At 34.8% G+C, this 27181-nt stretch overlaps 2 protein-coding genes across 2 annotated transcripts in view; both read right to left on the minus strand.

Annotated features, from left to right (window-relative positions):
- Positions 1-6204, minus strand: part of LOC117108719 (kinesin-like protein KIF20A) — a 38318-nt gene extending 32114 nt beyond the window's left edge. Inside the window, exon 1 of the mRNA XM_033250838.1 lies at positions 5121-6204. The gene's annotated coding sequence lies outside the window, so the exon portion shown is untranslated. The remainder of the gene's footprint in view (positions 1-5120) is intronic.
- Positions 6205-6356: 152 nt separating this feature from the next.
- LOC117108710 (kinesin-like protein KIF20B) overlaps positions 6357-27181 on the minus strand; it is a 24941-nt gene continuing 4116 nt past the window's right edge. The window contains exons 5-18 of the mRNA XM_033250826.1: positions 23986-24094; positions 20896-21117; positions 19252-19435; positions 18946-19098; positions 18635-18797; positions 16970-17209; positions 16147-16286; positions 15615-15780; positions 14453-14746; positions 13952-14096; positions 9984-13276; positions 9625-9832; positions 8353-8507; positions 6357-7755 (exon numbers count right to left, since the gene is read on the minus strand). Of these exons, the coding sequence (XP_033106717.1) occupies positions 7675-7755; positions 8353-8507; positions 9625-9832; positions 9984-13276; positions 13952-14096; positions 14453-14746; positions 15615-15780; positions 16147-16286; positions 16970-17209; positions 18635-18797; positions 18946-19098; positions 19252-19435; positions 20896-21117; positions 23986-24094 (5553 nt within the window). The 3' untranslated portion in view covers positions 6357-7674. The remainder of the gene's footprint in view (positions 7756-8352; positions 8508-9624; positions 9833-9983; positions 13277-13951; positions 14097-14452; positions 14747-15614; positions 15781-16146; positions 16287-16969; positions 17210-18634; positions 18798-18945; positions 19099-19251; positions 19436-20895; positions 21118-23985; positions 24095-27181) is intronic.

A 27181-nucleotide genomic window follows, 5' to 3' on the forward strand; every position in this document is an offset into this window, starting at 1 on the left:
GTAGAACTTGTAGAGCTTGGTATAATCACTCTACAGACTGTTTCATGCTAATGCAATCTTCAGGAGTGAGAGAATACAAGGATTGTGTGAGTATATGAATGAAGGCAGGTGAAAATGCAAATGAGTTAATTATTTTTAAGTAAGTATTTGTTGTTGTGCCTGCATTTAGACAATAGCTCGGTTCTTTTGTTTAGTATTGACTGTTTGTCTGAATATATATGTGAAGTTTTTCGGTTATGCATAGGTTGCAGCGTTTTGTTTTTGGGGAACAAGCCGATGCTCTGTAGATAATAGACCATTTGATATTGTAGGGTGTGTTGACATGGTATATTTTAGAGTCAAATCTAAATAAACCTAACAAATTATATTTTATTCTCTACAAATTCCTTCCGTAATTAAATTAGCAACATGTTTTGAAAAGCGTCTTGAGTTTAAAGAATGAATGAGGTGCATTTGAAATTTACACCGACGAATCTAACGAATTTGAATTAGAAAAGAGTAACCAGTAGAAACTTGCTTTGTTGAGTTCCCTCTTTATTGCAGGTTGATTCCAAATGGTATTTAAGGATTAAAAGCAAGAATATACACAGTATTAAAACATTGGAATGCGTAAATTTCACTTCATAATTAACCAAGAAAACGTCTACTGGTGTGTCGTGTTAATCAGCAGATAATTTCCATGGCAATGCGAGTGTAGCTAAGCGTCTCGTTTTCACAGCGTCTGGCATGCTTGTCGTTAAACGATGCTATTAAACTATCGTCTGGTTTTTCGAGTGAGTGTTACCGTCCTGAATTGGACAAATCGTCCGAGATTTGGAATAGGGAGTTCATGTTTTCGAAAAGTATTTTATTAAAAGAAGAATAGGAATGAGTTTGGGACTCAAGAAAATGTTCGGTTTTGCGTGAAATTCGATTTTGTGGGCATTGAGTACACATAGTATTGTTCTATGTTAATATTTTTTTTCGAAAATGTGCAAGTCGAAATCTGTATAACTCGAACTTTTTATGCCAGTCCCATTAGATTCGACTTAGGCGAACTCGACTGTATGTGCAGGATAACTTACCATTTTAGTCATAATTTACTGGAATGCCCTGTCTGACTGAGCATGTAAAATCAGACAACACCTTCTTTACATCCAGCCGTTTTAAGGCTAGAAAATGGATCGCTAATAATTAATAAGCACTTCTAACCTGACCATTTTCCATCAAACATTAAGTAGGCCAGCCTTACTACTACCATGAAGGTATTAATTGAGGAGATCACTCGTCAACAGATCCCTTTGACGCGACAAACCAATGTGTTCCTCACATTTGGATTGCACACAGGCGTGTATCTCATTAAAAATTTTTTCATTAGCAAAAACTTGGCAACAATTAGCTTTTATATGCTTCAACACAGCAGTTGTGCGATAAATTAACTCATTAAATATCTTTGAAGTTAACAATGTTCCCGATTGATTATTTTTTTCTACTTTTAGTATGTTATTATGTGTACATTTCAGGAACAGGTTCCGCAAAATATTTCTGTTGTAATTACCTCTGTGTTGATAATAATGTCTAAAGATTGACTGGTTCAACTATAAAGCCGAGGCACCATAAAACTGAAAATTACTCTGATTTTAGGTTAAAATTTCGAATAGTCCACTCGTTCACACTAAAGAGACTTAGTTTATTATACTCTAATCCTCAATCATTCCTTAATTAATATCTGTTAAAATTAGAATTATCGAGTTTTATCCAATTTATGAAAATTCAAGTTGAAATAAGGCTTTTAAGGCTCAAGTAAATGTTTCACTAAATTCGGAACTCCTTTTTGTAAAAAATATTATTGTTTGGTATGTTGTAAAAGATAAATGTACAGTATTAGCTTTTAAATAAAAATGATTGTGTAGCCATAGTCTGACTGTCAGTAGTGCACATTTGGGAAGGTGCTCTTTATTCGCCATTCAATTTTTTGGTAAACTAAGCCTGCTGAGCATTTGGTGGCGGGGAACACATTTCTTCAAAGGCATCGCGTGGACGTTCTTCACGCGCTACAGCAGTTTCGTTCTTGGCTTATGTGCATAGCGCTAGGTGCACAGAGCTTTTTGGAGCGATTCCTCAATACTATAATACCTCCATGGTACTACTACTACTACTAGGACGGCCTACAGACAGGACCTAGGCTAGAAGAGGTAGGCTAGGAGGAGGTCTTGTCTAGTGTAGGCAGGGCCTATAACCTTGCTAGATACTTTCCCTATATGTTTGTGCGATGCCTTTGAAGTCTAAAATGTGTTCCCTGCCACCAAATGCTTAGCAGGCTTAGTTTACCAAAAAATTGAATGGCGAATAAAGAGCACCTTCCCAAATGTGCACTACTGACAGTCAGACTATGGCTACACAATCATTTTTATTTAAAAGCTAATACTGTACATTTATCTTTTACAACATACCAAACAATAATATTTTTTACAAAAAGGAGTTCCGAATTTAGTGAAACATTTACTTGAGCCAATTAGTGTCATTAGCCAAGTTCAGCCAAGCGTGTTTTTGTCAACAAAAGGCCTTAAGAAAATATTCATATAAAATGCTTTTTGATTGGTTAAAACATTTCCATCAGGTCAATCAGGTCACTCAGGGATCGAAGTAGTACACCATTTTGATTTTTTCCGAAATCGGCCAACTTTTAGCGAAGTTATCAACTTTTGAAAATTTCATTAAAATTTGTCGTTTTTTTCCAGAGAATTGCGAGTAATGAAGTTCAATTTTTTAATAACAAAGATTAGTTTATATATCTAAGAGTTTGTTTGCCAAATATGAATGTAATACGAGGCATAGCAATATTTTTTTTTGGCACCGCAAAACCGACGATCAGCTGTTGATCGGCCATCGTGTACACGAGGTATACCATAACGATCTTAGCGAAAGTGCTGCATATAAACAGCAATATTTTTCATGTAAATAAAATAAATATGAGTTCAAAAAGTTAACTAAATGATACTTAAAGTATTAAAATATACTTTTAGCTAATGATTATCTAAAAAAATAGTTAAATATTTAAGGATTGAAGTGGATATTAAACATAGGATGATTTCGATAGAATTGTGAGACGATGCTAGTTTTTGTTGCATGAGGATGACGTCATGCGTAACGGCCAATGAAATTCGTCATTCGTCACAAGTTGGGGGAGGGGGTGAGGGATAGTTTAATTCTATTTTCAGAATTGTGGGTCAAAGGTCATCTGAAAAATTTATTTTATAAATTGACCAATGTAATTTGCAGTAAAAATTTACAATCAAAATGTACACTATTTTTTAGCATTTACAAAAATTAACAGAAATATATGGCAAAAAGTGACAAAAATATTATTGTTAACATGCAACTTGCTATTCACGCGCTCATAAACTTCAAATGTTTATAAAACCGTAACCAGTGGCTCAATTTTCCTCAAATAAAGTTTTTTATGATACTGAGAATAAGTAGTTTTTTTTTTTTAATATGCAACTTTGTATTTATCATGTGGTACCTACCTAGAAGAGGTAGGCTAGGAGGAGGTCTTGTCTAGTGTAGGCAGGGCCTATAACCTTGCTAGATACTTTCCCTATATGTTTGTGCGATGCCTTTGAAGTCTAAAATGTGTTCCCTGCCACCAAATGCTTAGCAGGCTTAGTTTACCAAAAAATTGAACATGGCAAAATAGAGGGCACCATTTTTTGCCAATGCACACTACTTACAGTCAATCACTATGGCTGCGCATTGTTCCCACCTTGAAGCTAATACATTGATCTTTTATGAAATACAAATCATTAATATTTCTTTAAAAAAAAGATTCAAATTTAATGAAACATTTACACGAGCTTTAAAATTATGGTACAATTCCAACTTGAATTTCCATAAATTGGATAAAACTTGATACAGTAATTCTAATTTTAACAGATATTAATCAATCAAGGAATAATTGAGGATTAATAAACTAATTCATTTTAGTGTGAATGAGTGTGGACCATTCGAATGAGTGTGGACCATTCGAAAATTCAATCCAAAATCAGAGATTTTCAGTTTTACTACTGTGTTGATGCGTATAAAAGCATGTCGTTGCCAGGTTGTTGCTAACGAAAATGATGTTAATAATGAGACAATACGCCCGCGCGCCATCCATGATGATCCAAAGGCAGGGAACTTTGGTTTGTCGAAAGGGATTGCCGAGCGAGTGATCTCTCTCAACCTCCTACCTAACTAGCCTAGGTATGTTATTTTCTCCAAGGTAAGACCGACTGCATACCTACCAAGTCTCCTGCATTTGGCGGGAGACTCCCGCTTTTCGCCCTAACCTCCAGCTCTCCCGCCACGAACCTAAAATCTCCAGCTTTTCTAATAATCTCAAGATTTTTTATAAAAACCCACAATTTAATACAAAAATATCCAAAACGTGACAATTCTGTAGTTTTATAAGGCATATAAAATCTACGAAAGTTCTATCGCTTCGCGAAAATACATGCCGTTCCGATAGTAAACAATGTATTCATCAGATCTTTGGTATTCGTGTAAAATTAACACTGGTGGCGCTGTACACATTACGTCATTTCTATTTTAAAGAAAGCTAAGGGTGCAACTTGGGCATACAACCAAAAGAGAGCAAATGATGCTTCAGCCTCTCTTTTACACAGATCTCCTTTTCTGTTTAACTTGTTTTACTAAAAAAGAATTGTTTGTCAAATGTAAAACGTGTATTTGAGTATTTTGAAAATTTTGTTGAAAAAAAAAAATAAAGTTAAGAGTTTTAACACTGAAATAAAGCTATAGAATTTTATTTTTCAAAAAATGTTAGTATATATTACCCCATTTTTAAGATTTAATTTGAGCACTAGAGATCTGCTCAGAGTGCACCAGAGAGCATCTAGGCCTAAAAATTTCAGGGCCTAAGCGGGCCCTCGACCCACGCCTAAATTGTTTCGTTGCTGTGCATATCTCCATCCACAGCCAAACTCAAACTTGGCATGTATGCGACTGTATGAAGAATAATATGACGCTCCACCATGGAATGCTGGAATCACGAAAGAACATCCTTTATTCGAAAATTTGAAACTATCTAAAACGAAAACTAAAAATGATTTTCGGTGCTATAATGCGAATGTACTTACCTTCTTTAATTTCAGTACGTTACTAATTTAAAAATTCAAATGGCTCGCTAGGGCCGTTGAATCCTTATTTTCATTGGTTAGTTTGATAGTCGTTGATTGCCAGCCGTCTTTAGCTGAAATATCTCAAGGGAAGACGTTTTGAGGCAGACGACTGGTGGCGCTATACACTTAAAAATACTCAAATACTCTACTAACACCTCATTTTTCATAATACTGTACTGTAATCCCATAAAAGGACCCCTGAAGGATGTAGCATTAATGCTATGCATAATTTCATGAAAAAATACCATAAAGTAGCATAATTTAGAATTGATGTAAATTTCATTACGTTTAGAAAAATAAATTGCAAAAAAAGTCTGACAATGCCATTTCCAAGGCAATTAGAATGGAGATGTGGCAAGGAATGTGATCAAGTTTTAACAAAATATGCTATTTTGTTTAAGTTCCAAAAGGTCAAGTAAATCCACGGCAGTCGTGTATACAGAGACGATCTGAGGTTGGTTGCGACAATGAACATGCAAGACCGCACAAGCGTCAGACTCTACTAAGTGCACGGTTGGCTCTGCTGCTTTGGTCAGGAAAGAGAAATCTTCTTGGTGAATAGATTCTTGAATGAGATAATGGAAGCTCTTTAATGATCAAGTTACTGCATGGCCATTTTTATACAGTATTTTCAATACTGTAAAACCAATTTCTTCTCATTTTAATATATTTTCCCTGAATTTGTTACCATGTATAAACTTATGTCAAATGCATGACAAATTTATGATCATGCATTGTTTCTGCAAAAATGCGTGTTTCATCCTAAATCACTTTGAAATGCTGGGCGCCAGAAATTTGCCAACATGGGGTCCGACATGTCCGATGGAGGGGTCCGAGCCAAGGGGCCGACGAAGCCTCAGTCAAAGGCCTAGAAAAAAAACTCCCTTGTAGGGTTTACAGGGAGAGTTTTTATGGTTTAATATACAGTAGTCCAAAATGTACTTAGAACAAAATATTAGGAATTGGTAGTCAAAACAATGTTATTTAGGCAAATTATTTATTTTTCCATTTTTGATCCGATGACCTAGTCTGCGTCGGATGAAAGGGGGGTCCAGGCCTGTCCGACGGGGGGAAAAATGCCCTTCCCCTCCCCCCTGGCGCCACCACTGCATCCTGCAAAATTCAATTACAATAAAACTTGCAATATCAGAAATACAGTACAATCTCAACAAACAAGGAAGACAATGAGTATTGTTTACTTATTTTGATGATTTATAAAAATCATAATTCAAATCTTGTAATAAAGTACAATATATTTACAGCTATAATAAGCATAATTACTGTAGCTCTCAAATGCGCTGGTACATAACCATATTTTCCCAGGACCTTAGGATATGATGGCAAGCAGCAAATGTGACAATCATCATAATACTGTAACTTCTTGGGGTTGGCTGTCAGCAAAAGGTCTTGTACTACTGCATGATTATGTTGACAATGATGTGTTTCTATTACACACACACATATCCCTTTGCCCACCTCATGTACTTTTTTTATTATTCACCAGGCTTATTGAAGTATCTCTAAAGCCGGACACTCACTGCATCGTACGAATCCACATTTGCTTCCAGTGAGCGACAGATGACGCAACGCCGCCTGCTGATTTTCAGTGGCAATCTGAACGGATCCTTATTAAAAAGACGATCAGTTGGGTCCACGTCTTTGCGTGCATTCTTCATCACGTTGCCGTCGCACGCAGTGAGTAACCGGCTTTAGATGTCTACATGGATGTTTACCTGTTAAGACAATCACATTTTTTCCATATTTTTGTTGTACGTTTTGCAGTAGAAAATTCCGGTATTAACACCATGTCACAGTCATACATTTAACAAAAGATAGAGAGATAAATCAAGAAAGATATCATCTAAGAAAGGTATATATACTGTAAGGAAAAATAAACCAAACTTGACAAAAGGTATTTTATCAGGTGAAATAATATTTTACCTTACCTTAAAAAAGACTAGCCCTAGCCACATATCTTTGCTTAAGAACATCATAGGGGAGATATCCCAGTATTTACGTGTTAGATTTTTTAACATATTTTTTTTACATGTGCACAGTCAAGGTTCATTCATCTACAGATAGAATAATTCAATAGATATAAGTAAAAATAAACAAACATAAGTTATGGTCATCTGGTGAAATAGTATCTCACAATGATACTTGGCCCCACAAATTACAATGTTTTCTTTAGATATACGGTACAGTAGAAATATAGATAATCCAACCATGGATTGTTCATTTGTCTACAAATCAAAATGGTGGGATAATTTTATTTCTGAATGTCTATTTACAGTTTTCAATCTGAAGAAAATCAAGGCTCCTTAAAAATGAATCAAAATTACTGGAACACACAGGTTTTATTATTAGGGTATACTGTAATAATAATCACAGTATTTTGCATCTTATTCTTTTCATTGATGCTATGATTTTTCCCCAGAATTTTACAACATAATCTAAAGTACAACAACTAGTATATTTTATTTTACGTCAGAAAATTAAAAGCTTCTTGGATTTAAACCTTTGTGTGCCTAGATCTTAGTTTCCTGGTAACAATTCCATGAGAACTGTCTGCTTCTTTTGTGTGACAAATAACCTGAAAAAGAAAAGTGCATTAGTATTATTATTCACGATTTAAGAACTAACTCATTGGCTGAAAAAATCTCTTTTAACCTACTATTTTTTTTTAAATGCACAGATTATAACAACTGAAAAAAACCTAATAGAAATACAGTATAAACCCTCAATTATGAACTTGATTTTACAAATTACCAATTTCATAGATGTTTCCTTAACGAAAATCACATTTAACACTCAATATTAATAAAATGCTGCACAGTTACAGATGTACCCCGTAAATCTACCAATATACTTTACATTCACTTTTTCTCAAAATATTTTATTAATATATTTTCAAAATAAACAAAATAAAGGCTCAAAAAGCATACAAAATGCAGACTGTAATGATAGATAAATAATATAAAGATTCATATTCTAAGAGTAATCTGAAGGCCCATTTACAGACGGCAACAATCATAACTAAATGTCTCATGGAAAAGGGAAAATAATGTGTGTTCCACCTGCGGAATAAATGAATAGACCTTTGTAGTACCAAACAAGAATTTGGGCTTTTCATTTGATGGAATTATCATTATTAGTGTAATTGTTACAAATAAAAATGGAAACCACTCACCTCATGTGGATTGCATTCAAATGGGGTAGATATATCGGTCTTGTAAAGCTTGCGCTTCTTTTTTTTTTCTGTGCCTGGCTGATAGACCTCCACGATCCTGGGAGGGGACTTCTGTGGTGTTGTGATGCTAGATGCAGCGTCAGCTATTTTCTTAGCTGCAAAAGTTTGAACAGAGTATGGCTGATACAATGTAATTCAAATGGTAATACTGTACAAAGCAAGCCCTACCACCTATTTTTTTTTTAAATGCATCCTATTTGTTCGGGGTGCCTCATGGCACCAGCCTCTAGCTCCCTCGCAAAATGCGTACCGGGCCACACGGTGATCAACCTGACCACACAATGATCAAACCACAATGCCGCCTATGCATGTTATTAATTATTAAAATAATCAACTGGCGTAATATTATATCACTATAAACAAGTCTAATTATTAACTTGTATTCAGTTCAGAAAGGGTTTGAAATTCATCAGACTTGCCATACTATAATTTAAATACAATGAATTAAATAATACACCCAACAAAAATAGCTGATGAAAAATAGAAGCTAGTAATAGCAGCAATAAATGATTTTAAAAAAATGAAATATGTGTGACCAACTCTGGCAAAACCAGAAGTTTATAGAAAAAATGTGTCAGTGTAATAATTCCAGTGGCATATCTAGAAATCTTGAAGACTGGGGCGAGTAATTAACTGATTAATTCATCACTTTATATCTTTAAATTAACTACAAAACATGAAAATATTGTAAGATTACCTATACGACAAAGGTATAACTTAGGAATTCCCCTTCATGACTATTAAAAACAACAGAGTTGCAGTATTATCTGGGAGTGCCGAGACAAACTTAAACCAACTAGGCAAGCCAAACAATTTCGTAGGCAAAATTATGCCTACCCAGATTAGTAAACTTTGTGTAGAAAATTTGATTAGATTATAACAGCATGTTAATTAGACAGAATCAACGTCGTCGTTGAATGCAAATACTTTGCAAATGGTTTGTTCATTTTTAGCAACTTTCAAATATCTTTTTACATTATGGTGGCCCTGAAAAGGGCTGTTTGTTTTTTGAGTATTTTGGGGGTTTTGATGACATGATTATCGTCCAATCGAGGCGTACATAAAACTCAGGGTTCATATAACTGAGGTACGTAAAAACAAGGTTCTACTGTATCTTGCTTTATAAAATGCAAAAATATTTTCAAAATTTTGATTCTTCAAAAACGTTTTGCCAGAGGAGGTAACATAAATTTTTTTTTATATGTAACTCACCTTTATTGTGAAACATATCACCTAGCTTTGTTAAGGCAGCTCGTTTTCCGTTTCGTCTAGAGATTGATTCTGATCCAGGTGAATGACTTGGTTCCATTACAGCTGGTTTGTTTTCCATCTCCTCTTCCACCTTTGTGGCTCGCGTTCTTCTCCGGGGTCGAGAAGGCTGTTCTCTTTTAGAGGGCTTTGGTTGGAAATCATCCTCATCCTGTACGGGAAAAAAAACGTCTAAATATAGTACTGTACATCTATTTGAAATATTCATTATCAGCAGTTGGTAAATATAATATCTCTCCCAATACTCGGTGTTAACTCATACATGGCATATTTTTACAAGAAAATGTTAAAGAAGTACGTACACTATCCACTATTGCTATGTCCACGCCTTTCCTCTTCCTTCCCCGTTGACTTGTGCGCTGTTTTCGTGTTTTCTTTTTCTGAAGCGGTGTGACATTTATTTCAATTCTGCTGGTGTCATCATTCATAGTGTTCTCCTTCAGTTTAAAAGCCTCTGGTTCATCCTCTCCAACACCCTGGTTGTCTGTGGATGATTTCTCCTCTGACCGTGTTTGCGATTCCACTGAATTCGCCTGAAGATCTTTTATATCTTTTTTCATGTCATTCATCTTTCCATTCAATTCTTCCGTCTCATTTTCTTTCTCATTTAGTAAACCCTGTACTCTGACTAATTCTGCACTTAAACTTGTGAGTTCTTTGTTTGTCTCCCTTGCTTCTATCTCCCTGTCACACAGTAACTTTTCCATATTTTCTTTCTCTTCAAGCAGTTTTCTCACTTCTTCACCACTGACCTGTAATTCAATTTCTTTTTCGCTATAAGAGCTCTCAATTCTTTGCCTTTCTGCATTATTCTTCTTAATGTCGTCCTTCAAGGCATCAATTTCTCTTGCCTTCTCGTTGACTACCTTCTCTATGATTTCTTTGTCCTCACTTTGCTTCTTAATGGCCTCATTTAACTCATCTACCTCTAAACATTTTTCTGCAAGCAGTTCTTCAAAACGTTGGTTTTCTTTATCTAGATTTTCTAATTTTCCATGTGTTTCACATGTTTGTCTTTCTTTGTCCATTAGCAATTTCTCCAACCTTTCTCTTTCTTCAGTCAACTTATGCAAATCATTGGATTCCACTTCGTACTTGGCATTTTCTTCATTTAGCATAGTTATCTTCTCATTCAAACTCTCCACCTCTGTTTCTTTTTCATTCAACAGTTTCTTCATCTTTTGCTTCTCTTCATTCAGGTTACTAATCTTTTTGTTTAATCCGTCAACTTTAGCTTCTAGGTCGCTTAATAATGTTTCACTAGTTTCCTTCAACTTTCTTGCTTTCTTGTTAGACTCTTCAACTTCAATTTCCTTATCAGCAAATAACTTATTGATAATTTCCTTTTCTTCGCTTACTTTCCTCACTTTCTTTAGAGATTCCTGTACCTGCTTTTCTTTCTCAACAATTACACCCTCAATATCTTCTTTCTGTTCTCGTACCTTCTGCATCTTCTCAATCAATACGTTTACTTCCTGTTCTTTTATTTCTTGCACCTCCTTAATCTTCTTTTGTAAATCTTCTACTTGCAGTTTTATTTCTTCTTTTGACTTTATCACTTTTTCATTAATTTCTTCAGCTTCTCTTAGTTTCTTCTCACCCATCCCTTTAATTTCTTCATTCAGTTTCACTACTTTTTCCTGCTCTATGTACAAGTTCTGTATGTGGTCTCTTTCACTTCGCATTTTTTTCAACTTCTCCTTTAATTCTTCTACTTCCTTACCCTGGTATTCTTCAGACTTCAACTTGTCATTTATTTCCATTTCTCTCTTTTTTATTTTTTCATTTAACATCTTGATTTCTTTATCACTTTCTTCTTTCAACTTTTTCATCCTCTCATTTAATTCTGCTTCTGTTTTTTGGAATTGTCCATTTAATTCCCTTACTTGATTTTCACTTTCTTCTCTTAACTCCTTGATCATCTCATTTAATTCTTCAATTTGTTTTTCCTTGTCTTCTTCTGACTTCATATGTTCATTTAATTTTGCCTCTGTTTCTCTTAAACTTCCATTTAATTCCTGTACTAGTTTTTCACTTTCCTCTCTCAGTTCCTTAATCATCTCATTTAATTCTTCTACTTGCTTTCCTTTGTCATTTTCTGACTTCAGTTTTTCATTAATTTCTGCTTCTGTCTTTTGCAATTTTCCATTAAATTCACTTACTTGTTTTTCGCTTTCTTCTCTTAACTTCTCAAGCAACTCATTTAATCTCTCTATTTGTTTTTCTTTGTCTTTTTCTGATTTTATATTATCATTTAACTCTGCCTCTGTCTTTGACAATTTTCCATTTAATTCCTTTACCTGCATTTCACTTCCTTCTTTCAATTTCCGTATTTTTTCGTTTAACTCATCTACTTGTTTCTGTGCTTCCTCTACAGATTTCTTCATGGTTACATTCAATTTCTCTAAGTGTTGTTTTTCTTCATTTATCTTCTCCATATCCTCATTCAACTTTGTCAATTGAGTTTCTTTATCAGTTAACAATTCATCAAATTTTGTCTGGTTTTCTTGTAATTCCTTCAACCGTTCATCAGATCTAGCAACCTCTTTTTCTCGGTCATTAAAGAACCTCTGAATACTTTCCTTCTCTTTGTTTGATTTCTTAATCTGCTGGCACAGCTCATTCGTTTCTTTCTCTTTAATGGCCAACAGCTTTACAGTCTCCTCATGTTCATGACTTAATTTATCATTTGATTCTTTAATATTTTTTTTGTCATTCATTTGGTCCTTTAAGCACTGCATTTCCTTAGTCATACTACTGATACGGCTAGATAACTCTTCAATCTCCTTTTCTTTGCCTATCAGTACCTTATTCATCTCTTCCCTTTCTTTCCTCAAGTTAATGATTCTGCCATTTATTTCCTCTGCCTCAGTTTGTATTTGTGCTAACTTCTCATTAGATTCATTTACTTCTCTTTCTTTATTAGCCAGCAATGTTTCATTTTCTTCTTTGTCTTCATTTAAACATTTCACTTTCTCTATCAATTCCTCAATCGTTTTCTCCTCTTTAGTCAGCAGTTGTTGGATCTCTTCCTTTTCCTCGATTAGACGCTTGTTTTCCTGTTGTAACTCCTCGGTTTCCTTTTCCAATACCTCTTTGTGTGAATCCCTCTCCTTAGCTTCCTCCTCTTTGGTCAGCTTTTGCTCAATTTCTGCCTGTTCCTCAATTAGACGTTTGTTCTCCTGTTGCAACTCTTCAGCTGTCCTTTTCATTTCTTCAATATGTGAATCTTTCTCCTTAACCTTCTTTTCCATTTCCTTATTGTGTAGTTTTATCTCTTCATTTTGATTCTTCAATTCCTTAACCTGTTTATTTAACTGTTCAAGGAACGTTTCGTTGTCATTTAAAGCTGTTTCATGCTCCTTTACTGATCGTTCAAGTTTTGCCATTTGTTCTTTCATCTTCACATCACTGTTCTTGTAATTCTCCAGTTGATCTGCAAGATATACCTTTTCATTCTCCATACTTTCACTTTTCTTTGAAAGCTCTGCTTCCATCTTTTTTAGTTTTTCTTCTAAGCACTCGTTTTTAACCATTATTTCATTGACTTCAAAGACACAAGTTTCATCTCCTTTAGGTGGCAGTTCAGTATTACCTACATCAACAAAACAAACAGCCATTAAAAGTGATTTTTCTCTGAAAAAAATCAAATTGGAATTAACAATTTCTTCACATTTAAAGCACAACATCATAACATCTCTTCTTATTCTGTGGAATTAAAAACATAAGGCCGAGCCCTTTTGAGAAATATGACTGGGTATATACCTAGTGTTTGATGTTAAAATGTAATGTTTTTAAATTTATAAAAAAAAATCAAAACTATGATTTTAATCTGCTTCCAGGTAAGACATATCTTTACTTTTTTACGTCTAAACATATATTGCACCTTTGATATTTACTCCAGTTTCAGTAATATTGGCACTTTATAAATATTTAATTACATTACATTACCCACATAAACTAGAGTGATTGCTACTTTAACAGATAGCAGATTTTATTTACAAATTGAGTAATTCTCAGGGTCCCATAATATATACAGTCCTCCTATCATCCGAGACGATCTAAATCATGTAAGGACAAGTAAATTATTAAAATGACTAGTCCATGTGACGACCATTATTCTTACTGTAAAAATTAAGACTTTTTACTTGGCCTAGGCCTAGAGTGGACCGCATACCAAGCCTCAGGGACAACTACAATATCACATGAACTTGCCACTAAGAAAAAATATTATAATCACACCATGAATTCTAAATATAGTTACATTTACCAGCTTTGAGGGGTTGCTTCAGTTGTAGCACCTCCTGTTGCATGTTCTCAATTGTTCTATCACGGTCTTGAAGTTTTACATTAGCTGCTTCCAGCATCTTCTCACTCTCCTGAAGCACTTGCTGTAAATCTTTCAAAGCTTGGATCTGAAAAGACATTAGCAAGTAGTCCTATCTAGTAAAAGCAATATTTTATTTTATTACCTCCACCAAGGAGGTTATGTATTCACCGCTATCTGTCTGTTAGCAAGATTACACAAAAACTAAATAATGGATCATCATAAAAATTTAGTGGAATGATAAACAATCAAAGAAAAAGATGATTAAATTTGGGGAAGAAAAGGTTGGAGTGCAAGGTCATAGATATTCAAATTTTTACATTGAGCATAGGGCGGTATCTAGGTACAAGGTAGAGATATGCACTCTATGGAGTGTTAAAAGTCTTATTTAATTACTTTATAATTTGTTATATCAAAACAAGGAACTGAGAGCATTCTGCATACCTGTCCATCCATTGCCTCACCATCCTCTGCAATTTTCTCTTTCAATCTCTCAATCTCTTCCTTCTTGGCATGAAACTCTTCGGCAGCATCGTCCAGTGTCTCTTGGAGCTCAGTGACCTCTGACTGTTGTTTGAGGATTGTCTGGCGCATCTCACTGACCTGTTTTTTTAAAACCTCAGTAGATTCATCAGTTGACTTTGATTCTCCGGCCATCAACTCTTTGCTCAATTCAGCCTTCTCCTCTTGCAATGATGAGACCATGTTATTTAAAGTCTCAATTCTTTCATCTCTTTCCTATTTTTTAAGGTAAATTGGAAACAAATAAGTAGCAAATTGTCTTTACATAAACTTGGAAAATAATTACAGCAAAATACAGTAAAACGTCCATTTTATGAACGTCAATTTTACGAATGGTCTTTGCCCCTGATGACGTCATCACCGACCAATTAATTACCATAAAAAAGTCCGAATGCGTACGTTTTACAAAGTGATAATATATATTTTTCTTGATAAAATCAAGTTTGTTGTATTTAGATATTAATAGTTTGATCTTTTCTTCCATTTCTGGTATAATATCAATATATTAATGTAATAAACCTAACCAAATCAACAAACTACCAACACAAGTGGCGTCGGATTGAGAACATGTTTACAATGACGAACGAGAGTGTTGGGGTCACCAACTTATTGACATCGTACGTGAATGCTAGATATGATCGCGAAATACATGTAAGCAATACATTTCGGCAATCTACCAACTAGAAAGAACACGATAGAAAGGTCCATAAAACATACAGATGTTTGAATAAGAGTTAACATTTTAAGTGGAAGAATGCCAGCAATTAAAATAATTTGGTTTTTATCGAAGGTAAACTCAGCTAGGCTCTAGCACGATAGTGCAGCAACGTGGTTCATGCTAGGCCTGGCCGTCGTCAGCCTATCAGTGCTCTATGGCAGGCGATAGCAACTGACACCTGATCTAGTTTACAAATTTTTCAATTTATGAACACCACTTGGTACCAAAGGGTACGTAAAATGGACGTTTTACTGTAAAGCATATAAAATTTGAAATATTCAAGGACACAAGAAGTATTATTGGGCTCAAAAATATAAGAGTACATTTTCCAATTAGATATCTAATTAAATAGTAAATACACAATACCCCGACTTTAGTTTCTTCTGCATGTAATAATGTACTGGAAACCCACTCGTCCTCGTCATCTTCTATGCGAGCACGTTTGCGATTTTTTTTAACTGACTGCATGTACATTTCAATTCTCTTCTCGCATTTTTCTTCTTGCATCACAAACATCTGCTTGTTGATCATACTGAATACAAATTTCAATAAAGAAAATAAAAATGAATTCACTTAATATGTCAATTCCTTGAACACAGTACAACAACACTTGACATTTGGTTGTGACACTTGAAAACCAATCCAAGACTGTTCACAAATACTAATATGTAAATGTAAATATATAGATTTTGTTGTCAAATGTCTTACTAGTTATTTGCCTTTTTTCTATTTTTTTTTAATTGGTTTATCAAGAGATAACTTTCCAATTAAATATTTACAAAAGTTGTTCTGACTTGGTAGTTGTATATGTGTAGCTTTTTGACCAAAAGCATAAAAAATATCGCATATCAATCATGTAATCATTTGAGCCATTTAGAGGACTTTATACTGTATTTACCTGTATTCAGATTCAATATTGACGAGCTGCTGGGCCATTTCGTTGCACACTTCTTCCCTTATTTTGGATTCCATCAGTATCTGCTTCTGCCGCTCTTCCACCAATCTCTGCTTTAATACCTCAATGACATTTAGCAGCTCCTACCAAAATAAAACAATCACAGTTGTAGATACAATACCTGTTTTTAACTAAATAAACTTTAAAAGAAATTAATTTTAATTGCTATACAGTACTTTGATACAACCGTGTTCTTAAAACTTTGAACTAGGACTTTAACTAGTATTAGCTGCAACTTCAATTTGTGTTTATAAACAACGCAGTTGAAATTGTAACTATGACTTACTAATGACTTGTAGTGTAGCTGAAGACAGCTGGCAAGCAGCAGCCATCTAACTAACTAAAACAATTTTCTGAGAGAAAACCACATTTCTTTGTAATTCATATTAGACTACAATTGCCTTAATTAATTTCCTATAATAATAATATACCGGTATTATTTGTTAATAAAAGAGTCACCGAAAATGTGCTTTCCTTGGAGAACTATATAGAGGATGACACCATCCTTGTTCTTCTTACGATAAAGATACATGACTGCAACATAAGGCAATTTTGCGCAAATCAGGAACTACTACAGCACATGTGGTTATCAAATTTTTATTTTACTTCAAAATTGATTTTTATTTTGTCATTTTCAGGGACCAATACATAGTTAATCCTCAAAACTAATTTATGATGAAAAAAGACACTGCAGGGAACGAACAAATCTAAAAACTGTAATGCTGCCCACTATAACAAAAAAAAAGTATTTAAAAAGAAAATTTACTTTTTTGTAGGAGTCATTTTCTTCCTCATCACTTTCCTCCTCATCCTCTTCGTCCTCTTCTATAATTGTGTTATCAGATCCCGATCTGCTCTTTTCTGGCGTTTCAGCCCAGGCAATGGTCTGCCTTGAAGCCTGCAGAGTTTTAGCGGCCTGATTGTTAGTCAAAGCTTTAGCGGCTGCTACCTTTGGGTTTATCACCTCTTTCAACTTGTTTTCAAGTTTTGAAGTGACTGTTGTCACCTTCAGAAAAAAAGAATGCAAGTAGTATAAAACTATGGACTTTTAATATTAATCATATATTGATACTTCACACATTAATTATTTTTCTATATTTTTCTCCTTTATGCATCAAAAAGTTAGTTAAAAAAGCTACCATACATTGGTGCTCTATCGATTATTTCTCCTTTGCAGTAAACCTTGCCATCTATGGGCCCGTTCAAGCGAAAAAATATCTGTGCGATTTACCAGTTAATTCACCGGTACACACTTTCTAAAATTGCTCAGACGCTAGCCTAATTACCTTACCATCTGGATTATCCGCGACAATTTTGACAACCAAATTGCTGGGTAGAATACAGTGTATGGAATGACCATAGAGTCTGAGGCAATGTTAAATCGAAATTAATTGGTTTTCCAAATGTTTTGTCCAGTCCGGCACGCACAATTCGATAGGGCTACGGCCCAGGCCTGGTTGCAGCTCGCCTTCGCCTCTTCACATGCAATCCATCAGCATATCACATCATTGGAGCCATAAAGGTGGCTAGTAGAACAGCTACGCATTCGATTTGTAGATTTACCTTTATTCTGAGAAATAACCTTGAATAAACTAGCCTAAGTACATATTTTTCAAGCAGCGTTTATAAGTTCTTTAGCTTCAACATCATTGCCGCGTACCACGCTGTGCGTACATGGGCCAGTTATAGACGCAGTAGAATGTAAACAAAGAATGGGTTGGCCATGGGATAAGTTGAAAATTACTTCTGGAGTAGTTTCGTTACACAGTATTTAATGTAAGCTAAAACTTACTCGAACGGTCAACCACCCGTTGCGTGCAGCGCGATTAACCAGTGAAATATGTGGCAATGACAAGCCAAACCAGTCACTCGTCGCAAAAATCGATTTTGAGTTATTAATACAGTGTTAAAGAGTAAAATAAGAGCTATAAAATAGGGAAAAAATCATTCAAATCCGACATTTTCTTCTGAAGTTACAAGCATTTAAGCGTACAGCTGTTTGAAGAACAATATATGAGAAATCAGCCTTCAAAGTTTATGATTTCAGGCATTTCTCATGCAGAAACTATCATAAAATTATTAAAAAGTGTTGTTTTAACATTGAAATTGGGAAAAATAACAGCACAGTATGATGTATAGATACATAAACCTTAGTTTAGTGAAATAAAATAGATTATTTTTAATTTTACCTTCTAACATGTTTTTGCTATTTTCTCCGAAAAACAATTTGCGACGAGTGACTGGTTTGGTTTGTCTTTGCCACATATACAGAATATGGTTGGCATATTTTCCCTCGAACAGGGCCCTATTTTGATTGCTTCTGTGTTTTGTTATTATAAGCTATACCAGATCAAAGTTTGCTTTACAAGGTGAAAAAAAAGTCTTGCCTTATACATACTACCACTCGATGAGGAATATTACTTTCACTAACCTGTTTGGCTATGGCAGAAAACTTGAGCACATGCATAGTCTCATCAAACATTGAGGCACATTGGTTGACATTAACTATCATCGATGCTTTGCCATGACCCATGAAGAAACTCTGGAACAGCCTTGTCAACTTGCTTTCCCGAAACGGAATCACCTTCTGACCTCTGAATACGACAAAATCAGATACATTTTCCTCATTGATACAATTTAAAGCAAATGAATATCAACAAAATTACTCTAGATTGATAGTTCTTATTATATGCTATAGTTACTGAATATTTGCAAAGAGATAGAAATAAGCATTAAGCTAACTTTTGTTGATGGTGTTGGTTGTATCGCAACACCTTGATACATTTTCCCAGTGTCAGCAGCGAGTTGTTGATGTTGGCAGCCTCTTTCATTCTGTCTCCAACACTCTGCGTCTTGGTAGACCTCTCAGAGCCTGCCAGATCACAAAATGACAACCTATATATTAAAAAAAAAATTAGGCTAGTTATACAAATCAAACCATTCTTAAAAGGTGATTTGTACAATTTGTTAAAATTATACATTACTCCCACAATAATCTGAAGAAACTCGAGATAATGTAACAGATTCAGAAATATTAAATTTACTCACGTGCTGACCCTGGCTACATGTGGCTCGGCCACGTCAACTACCCGTAGCACCTTAATACTGAACACACAGTGACTACGGCTGGAGCAGTGGTTTAGTTTGGTAGAAGCAATGCTGAGATTCTTCTGGCCAATCTTGAGCATCTTGTATGCTTCATCTGACGATGTGACCATAACCTCTTTCAAACCTACAGAATCAATGAGTTGCGCTATCAATGTTTGCACTACCGAGAACCTGCCACTTAAGCCGGGTACTAACTCCGCCCGGCAGTCGACAGCCAAAAATTCTATGAAGAACGCAACACGACAGCAGACAGCGTCGTGTGGTCTAGCGCTCACACGACTCCCTATACACCATATAATTACATAGCTTATCCCTCAGCCTCCGGTAGGCAACAGAAAAAGAGGACTATAATAATCCACAGCACATGGAGACAACTACTGTAGTTGACATTTGGAAAGTGCTGGAAAAAATTGCATGACAGCACAGACGGAGGTATCGTGCTTGTAAAATTTAGATAAAGACAATAAATTGTCATATTAAAAACAAATCATGAGCTTTAGTTTTGATTTATTATTTAACTGATCAAACTACAGTGTCGGGTGTAAACAAGTACAGTACTGGGTGATTTAGAACTGTCCATTTTCAAATGGGGTATAACATTTTTTTTTATAATTAGTTATTTTTAGTTGTTTTTCTTACTATTTTTTATACATTCAACCCACCAAATTTGTGTGTGCCGTTGAAACAAAAGTGTATGTTCAGTTAAATAAATAAAATACGAGTAATATCGCGTGTTGTCAGTATCGGCATAAAAAAACATGTTTCGCATGGAATTCACATAAATTCAATTAATAAAAAGTTGTTTTATAAAATGCAAATTGATTTAGCTTTAGTTTAATGCAAAATTTAAACTACTTTGATCATGGACTATGTTTTCCGAGGCATGGTTCTTAGCATGCGATCCCTTTCAGCAGCAAACAGAGCAATAAATTTCTAATTATGGATGTTAGCGCAGGAAGGTGATAACGCTTTTTAAAACTGATGGTGGCCAGCAACTATATCGGAAATAACTACAAAATCTGATGCTAAACGTTATATATATTTAACGTAAAAATCACTGAATATTACGATAATCTCACCTATGCACGGTACTGAACAACATCCCAGCACCTAAAATAGAACTTTTGGAAAACTGATAACATCTTTTTAGACTAGTCCCGATCCCTAGGTCCCGGCTTACGACCGCGAAATATGATCAAGTTTTTGTAAACACACACACGTGACACATAGCTAGGGCCTATGTACAGGGGCCACTCTATTCATTAATTTACGTCAGATGTTTGGTAAGAAAACAATTTATCTTTTAAGATAATATTAGATTTAGACATTTATGTATTTTCTCAAATTTGACGTATAATCGGAGCATAAACTTTTTGAAGATGATGTTCTCAAAAACTGTTGAAATGGTCCTATTTTCCTATTTTTGAGACACACGAAAAATGGATACAAAGTAATATTAGCATAAAAAAATTAATTGTTTAATGTAAACCCGTCAATACTGTAAATACAACAGGTTGTACCAAAGCTGTTTGAACTTCACACAAATGAATGTAAAAAATAAAATAATTTTTCATCATACAGTACCTCTTATGTAAACATTGCCATTCTTGTCCTCTGCCAGTTTCAGTGTCTGTCTACGAGCTTTTTTGCCCTTGGGCATAGGCTCTAGTAGATCGTATATATACTCATTGTAAATTTCAACAAATGAAATCCAGATTGAAAATTTTACAGGTCCCTGTGATTCAATGTCTATGGACGTGTCGTCTGGAATTCTCAGATTGATATCATTTAAGATGTTAGAAACAGCTATGGAAACATGAAAAATTACAAATAAATTAATTGTATTAAATAATATACACAAAATATAGAATGCAAAAAAAAATAAATTATGAGCTAAAATTAATAAATTGACAACTGTAATTGAGACAAAAATGATGAGCTTAATTAGGGGTGGGCATAAAAAATAGTTGGACGGCCAAAGTGAACTTTTAACACTGAAGGCCGTACTCAAGCTTTGATGTTTCCAGTGCGCTTCATTTTTGCAGGCCGCCAGTAATCACTGTCGGGCCGCGGGCTGCACTTTGCCAACCTGTGAGTCTGATATTCAATTTTAGAGCCAGGCTAGGAACTGGGGGAAAAAGGGCATAACCACACTTTTTTCCACCTTCCCCCAGTTTTTAAATGAGGCAAAGACAATCCAAAGAGTGACTCGTCGCAAATCCTCTTTCTGAGATAATGGCCAAAACATGCTGGAATATCAAAATTTTGGAAATCTATTTTATTGCACTAAACTAACCCTTATATATCTATACATTATGCTATGCTGTTGTTTTCCCCATTTCCAATGTTAAAACAACAATTTTTAACAATTTGGTGATGGTATCTGCCTGAGAAATGCCAAAAATCATTTACTTTGAGGGCCGATTTCTCAAATACTGTTCTTTAAACAGCTGTATGTTTAAACACCTGTAACTTCATAACGAAATGTTGGATTTAAATGATTACCATTTTATAGCTCTCATTTCACTGTTGAACCCTGTATTGAAAACTAAAAATAAATTTTTGCAACAAGTGACTGGTCTGGCTTGTCTTTGCCACAAATATTCAAAACATCTCATTAACCGTCAAACTGCAATGTTGTGTCTTAAAAAATCAGATGTTCATGTAACAAAAACGTTCTTCCCTCCGAAGCCTGGCTTTAATAATATTGAATAAATAATCATCAATTATATTATTTGATATTAATTAAATAATGGGAGTTGCCATATATTTAAATGTTATTATACTGTACAGTATGATCGGTAATCTTTTATCGCTGTAAAATTATTACATTGAATTTCTATGTTCAAATTGATAATTTTTATGTTACACATACTTCAAAATGAGCAAGTTAATTTCAAAATATACGTTTTATGATTTTTATTTGTATTTTTTATTTGACAACATCTTTATTAATCTAACAATTTAATAATAATAATAATATAACACATTTCATTAGTGCCTATTAAAGAAAAAAAACTGGCTTGTCACCAGCGTTGGAACATGAAATAAAGGAGGAAGGATTTATTAGATTGGATTTGAATAATTCAGGATCATTAAAACATACAGTGAGTATAAATGGGTGATTCAATTTATGAGTAGCGTGTGTTATTAATATTATACCCATTAGAGTTCTGTACAATTATGCTGCATGTGGTTCTTTTTTGATTCCTGATGATGACATAATTAATGTCGAAATATTGAACCCCGACATGATGGCGTGCATTTCGAAACTTGTATTGTATGTATTGTACTATCTTATCGGGATCAGAGATAATAATACTAATAATAGTGTAGTTTATATATGCACATATCCATCTAATGCAAGATGCTCAGGGCGCTTGATATGTGAACTAGGAACTCGATCAATGACTTTCTTCGCCCCTAAGGGTCTCTTCATGTCTGTGCTACCCGGTAACCCGGTACCAGCAACTCTCTTCATCCACCACAGGGGCTGTCTGTTCCAGTACACTAGGATATCCCCCTACTTGTCTCGAAGTACTGGGTTCTTTATAGTGCACACGAGCCATTGTATACACTGGGCCTACGGTTTATAGTCCTTATCCGAGAAGACTAACTTTCTACCACCAGAACCATAGGCAAGCGTGCCGTTCGAACCAGCGCCGATATTATGGCTATAGCTTGCGGCGCCCCTGCAAACCGCTCGGCCATTCGACTCACTTGAGATGATACGCAATTGTGGGGGCAGAGTTCCAGAGTTTAGGAGCAGAAAAGGGAAAAAAGGTGTTCACCAGTACGAATGTGCTTGACTTGTGGAGTAATTACAGTAAAACGTCCATTTTACGAACGTCTATTTTACGAATAGTTGATTTTAAGAATGGTCTTTGTTCCTGATGACGTCATTATCGACCAATTATTACCGTCAAAAAAGTCTGATTGCGCATTTTTTACAAAGTGAATATGCAATTTTCCTAGAAAAATTAAAAGTATTCATTTATTAATATTTCGATCTTTTCTTCCATTTCTGGTATAATAATCACTAATAATGTAATAAACCTAAACGAACAACGAACTACCGATGCAAGTGTCGTTGGATTGAGCGCACATGTTTACGATTATGATGGGGTCAGAAACTTATTGACATCTTTAATGCTAGCTATGGTCACGAAATGCATGTAAACAACACAATTCAGCAATTTTTATCGAAGGTAAATTCAGCTAGGCGCTAGCGTGGTTTACCATGCTGCTGCACTGTCGGTTCGTGCTAGGACTGGCCGCCGTCAGCCTATCGGCGCTGAATGGCAGGGGATAGCTAGGCCAAGGTAATGGAAACTGACATCCGATCTAGTTTAAGAATTTTTCAATTTACAATCATGTGTTTAATCGATGTAATATTTAACTCTACAATGTTTTAATAATTTGATGAATTTTAAATATTTTATATTTTTATATTGTACATAGAAATATTTTACTACAATCTTCGCCTGTAAGTGGGACCTTCTTGGTCCTGTTGGACGATTGAATAAATAAAAAAAAATTTAAAAAAATCCCTTGGTACCAAAGGGTATGTGAAATGGACATCTTAAAATTTTAAATCCAAGTTTGTTGACCTTTGGCTTCTTGTGGTGATAAGGTACATATCCTACCAGAAACAGACAAAATCCAGAAACTTACATTCCCTATCTTTTGTTTCATCTAGGGCTTTTGAAAGTGTTGGGTCCTCAGCAGTTGAGTTTTGTGATGATAATCTTGAAGAGTCTGATTCAGAAACATTGCTCTCATCCTAACATAAGAAAACAGAATATCATAAATATTCATGACTTTTTTGAGGCTTTATAAAATTAATAGGGAAGTAATCAAGAATGTAATTTTTAAAATATTTGTGTAGTCTACAAAATAGAAATATGGATGCTAGCTCTTGCAATTGAGAAATGCCCAAAATGGTAAAAATTAACGACACTTTGTTTAATGGTAATACAGTAGAACCCCTATGAATGGGACACCTTCAGGACCAAAAAGTGTCCCCTTAATAGGGTACCCCTATTCAGGGGAAACTTACTAAAAACATGAAATTGTCCCCTTTATAAGGGTTCTTGGTATGTTTTCATATAACGATGACATACAATTCTTCATAATTTTATTTTTTTTGACATAATTAGTTACAGTAGAATTTATAACTAATTTATAGACATAATTTTCAAAGCAAATACAATTTAATTATAATATGAAATAAGCAGAAATGTAATTAAAACAACATTAGTTTTATATGTTCCCAATATTGCTTCATGATGCAATGTTAATGAATGCATTGGAATCTTATAAAAGTGCACGAAAAATGAAGAAAAAGAAATCCACAATGGTTAAGGGTCAAAATTGACAAGATTGGTTTATATGAAGTAACACATGCAGTATGCCTTACCGATATTCATTCTAAGGATTTAGGGAGAAAATTCTGGTTTATTGCCCAAATTTCAAACTTCAGTAGTCAATTTCAATTTATTCAGAAAACATCCGGAACAGAGAAGTAAAGCAGTAAGCCTACAATAACTTTCAAACAATAGAACAATTTCATTAAAAAGGATAAGTTATTCATACATATACCAGAATAATTAAAATAAAAACCAAGAAAAAATTTGAACAAACTCTCAAAATACAATCAAATCAATAAGCGGAAAGAACAGAACACCACTTAACGGATACAAGCAAAATAACAAACCATGAAAATACTTAAACACACCAAACTACTACCAAACAAAGACGGATTATTTTACTTGGTTCAAAATTCTTTTTTTGCAATTTTAGATAAAATATTATTATTATTAATTAATAATAAAAATAATAATAATATTATTATTATGTAGTCTAACAAAAGCTCACCCTTCAGGGCTCGCAGAATCGGGTGCCCGACGTCCCGCGGCAACCAAAAATTTACGTCGGGCAACTCAAATTTAAAAGGGTAGGTCCCGACAGGCAACCTCTAAAATATCAGATGTTTTGCAGCGACTGAAATACAGACTATACTCTACACAATTAGTCACATAAGAACGAATGGCCAAGCCACCGAGATTGTGTTCGTGTGTGTGTAATAAACTGTGTGAAAATTCGGTAGTATGGAATGCTATCTAAATAAAGTTAATGGTAACCATTTATATTATAAACGAAGCAAGGAATTCCAACCCCAATAATAATCGTGATTCAAATAACAGCAAAAAACTCAAGTAAAAAGATCACAAAATTCACGGGAACAGCAAGGAACAGCAGCTCATCGAATCAATAACAATGAAACCAGGTGTGTCCAGTTCGTCATTGTTTAAAAGAATTCATCGTCATAATGGCTTGAGGTAGCGGTGTAAAATTTCCAAGAGCAGTTTATTCCAAAATGTAATTCACCAAAATGGCTTCGTCAAAATATGTCCAAATGATGGTTATGAGTACCACTGTTTCTAATGAAAGGCCATACGAGAAATTCAACAGAATCACAAACATTAAAAATACACAGCAAACACGATAAAAAATGCCATCAAAATTTCACTAAAATAATAAAATTGAATCAGATACTGTACAATTCGATGGTTGGTTAGCTAAAATATCGACTCCAGAAGATTAAAGAAGTCCAGTTTCATCGAGATGTAACGTGGAATATTGCACAATATTTTAGGCTTGAGTAATGCCGTCGAGACTCCACAGCAGTGGCCGATATCCTTTGAATTTCCCGGGCGAGGTAGAATTTAAATACGTTGTAATACAGGCCTACGGAGCACCGCTTAGACACATCCGCTCACTGCGAGGTCATCCGATTTAACCTACTGAGCACTGCTCTCAAAGTACACGTGCTCCAGCTAACTTTATTTTCTTTGTTACACGCATGCGTAGTAATTCATTCATGCACCAAGCACTGGTCATGATCTCATCACAGTCGTAAGTTGTTGTTAATTGTTACTAACTTTAGGTGTACATTTCAATCATCACACCCGGCTGTAGGCAATAAATCTAAGGTCCATTAGTGTACAGTATTAATTAAGTACTTAAAATAATTATTGAATATTCTATTAATCTGCCTTTGTGAAAAATTCCCATCTCAATCCCGATCGTAGGCCTATTAATTTGACACTGACATTAAACTACGCTTGATGATTGTTTACAATTTGACTGCGGTGTACCGCGAAGAAAACTTCTCACTTCTTCTCCAAAACCCTATCTGGATGAAATGAATGCTTATCTTCGAAGATGTCGAAAGTTTTTGTAGGCACCGCTGATACTGCTAAACAGGAGATACACTCTGCATATTTTCTTGGTCTAGGCCTAGTCACTTTTATTTTGATTTTCATTGCGAACGCGTCACACTGCTGTCCTTTCTATGATAACATAAGTTTCTAAAATGTTTCAAGCCGTCGTCAAATTACGATACCGACGATGCTGCTGCTGGGTAAAATAAATATTAAATATTTAATTAATTTGCCTTTGTGGCAAGGCCCATCTCGATCCCGATCGTATAAATTTGACACTGACATTAAACTACACTTGGTGATTGTTTACAATTATACTTGGCGGTGTACCGCGAAGAAAACTTGTCACACTTTATTTAAATAGTCACTGTGTTTCTCTTTTTTCAATGTTCATATAAGAAATAATCAATAAGTTATTAAAGTACAGTACATTTATACATATGATTTGTTCAGACTTTTCCTTTCGTGTATTTGCAATTCTTTGAGTTAATTGAATAATGTCATAAAATAATTCAAAACAGGTGGTGGGCAAGTAAAAAATTATGAGGGCAACCAAATTTGAGATATTGGTTGCCCGAAGGGCAACCTAATATTTCATAATTCTGCGAGCACTGCGGGGGCGTGCAGCAGCCACTCCAAGACAT

Source organism: Anneissia japonica, unplaced genomic scaffold (assembly GCF_011630105.1).
Source record: "Anneissia japonica isolate Jap-2015-1 unplaced genomic scaffold, ASM1163010v1 scaffold26_len2425191_cov177, whole genome shotgun sequence".
NCBI lineage: Eukaryota > Metazoa > Echinodermata > Crinoidea > Comatulida > Comatulidae > Anneissia > Anneissia japonica.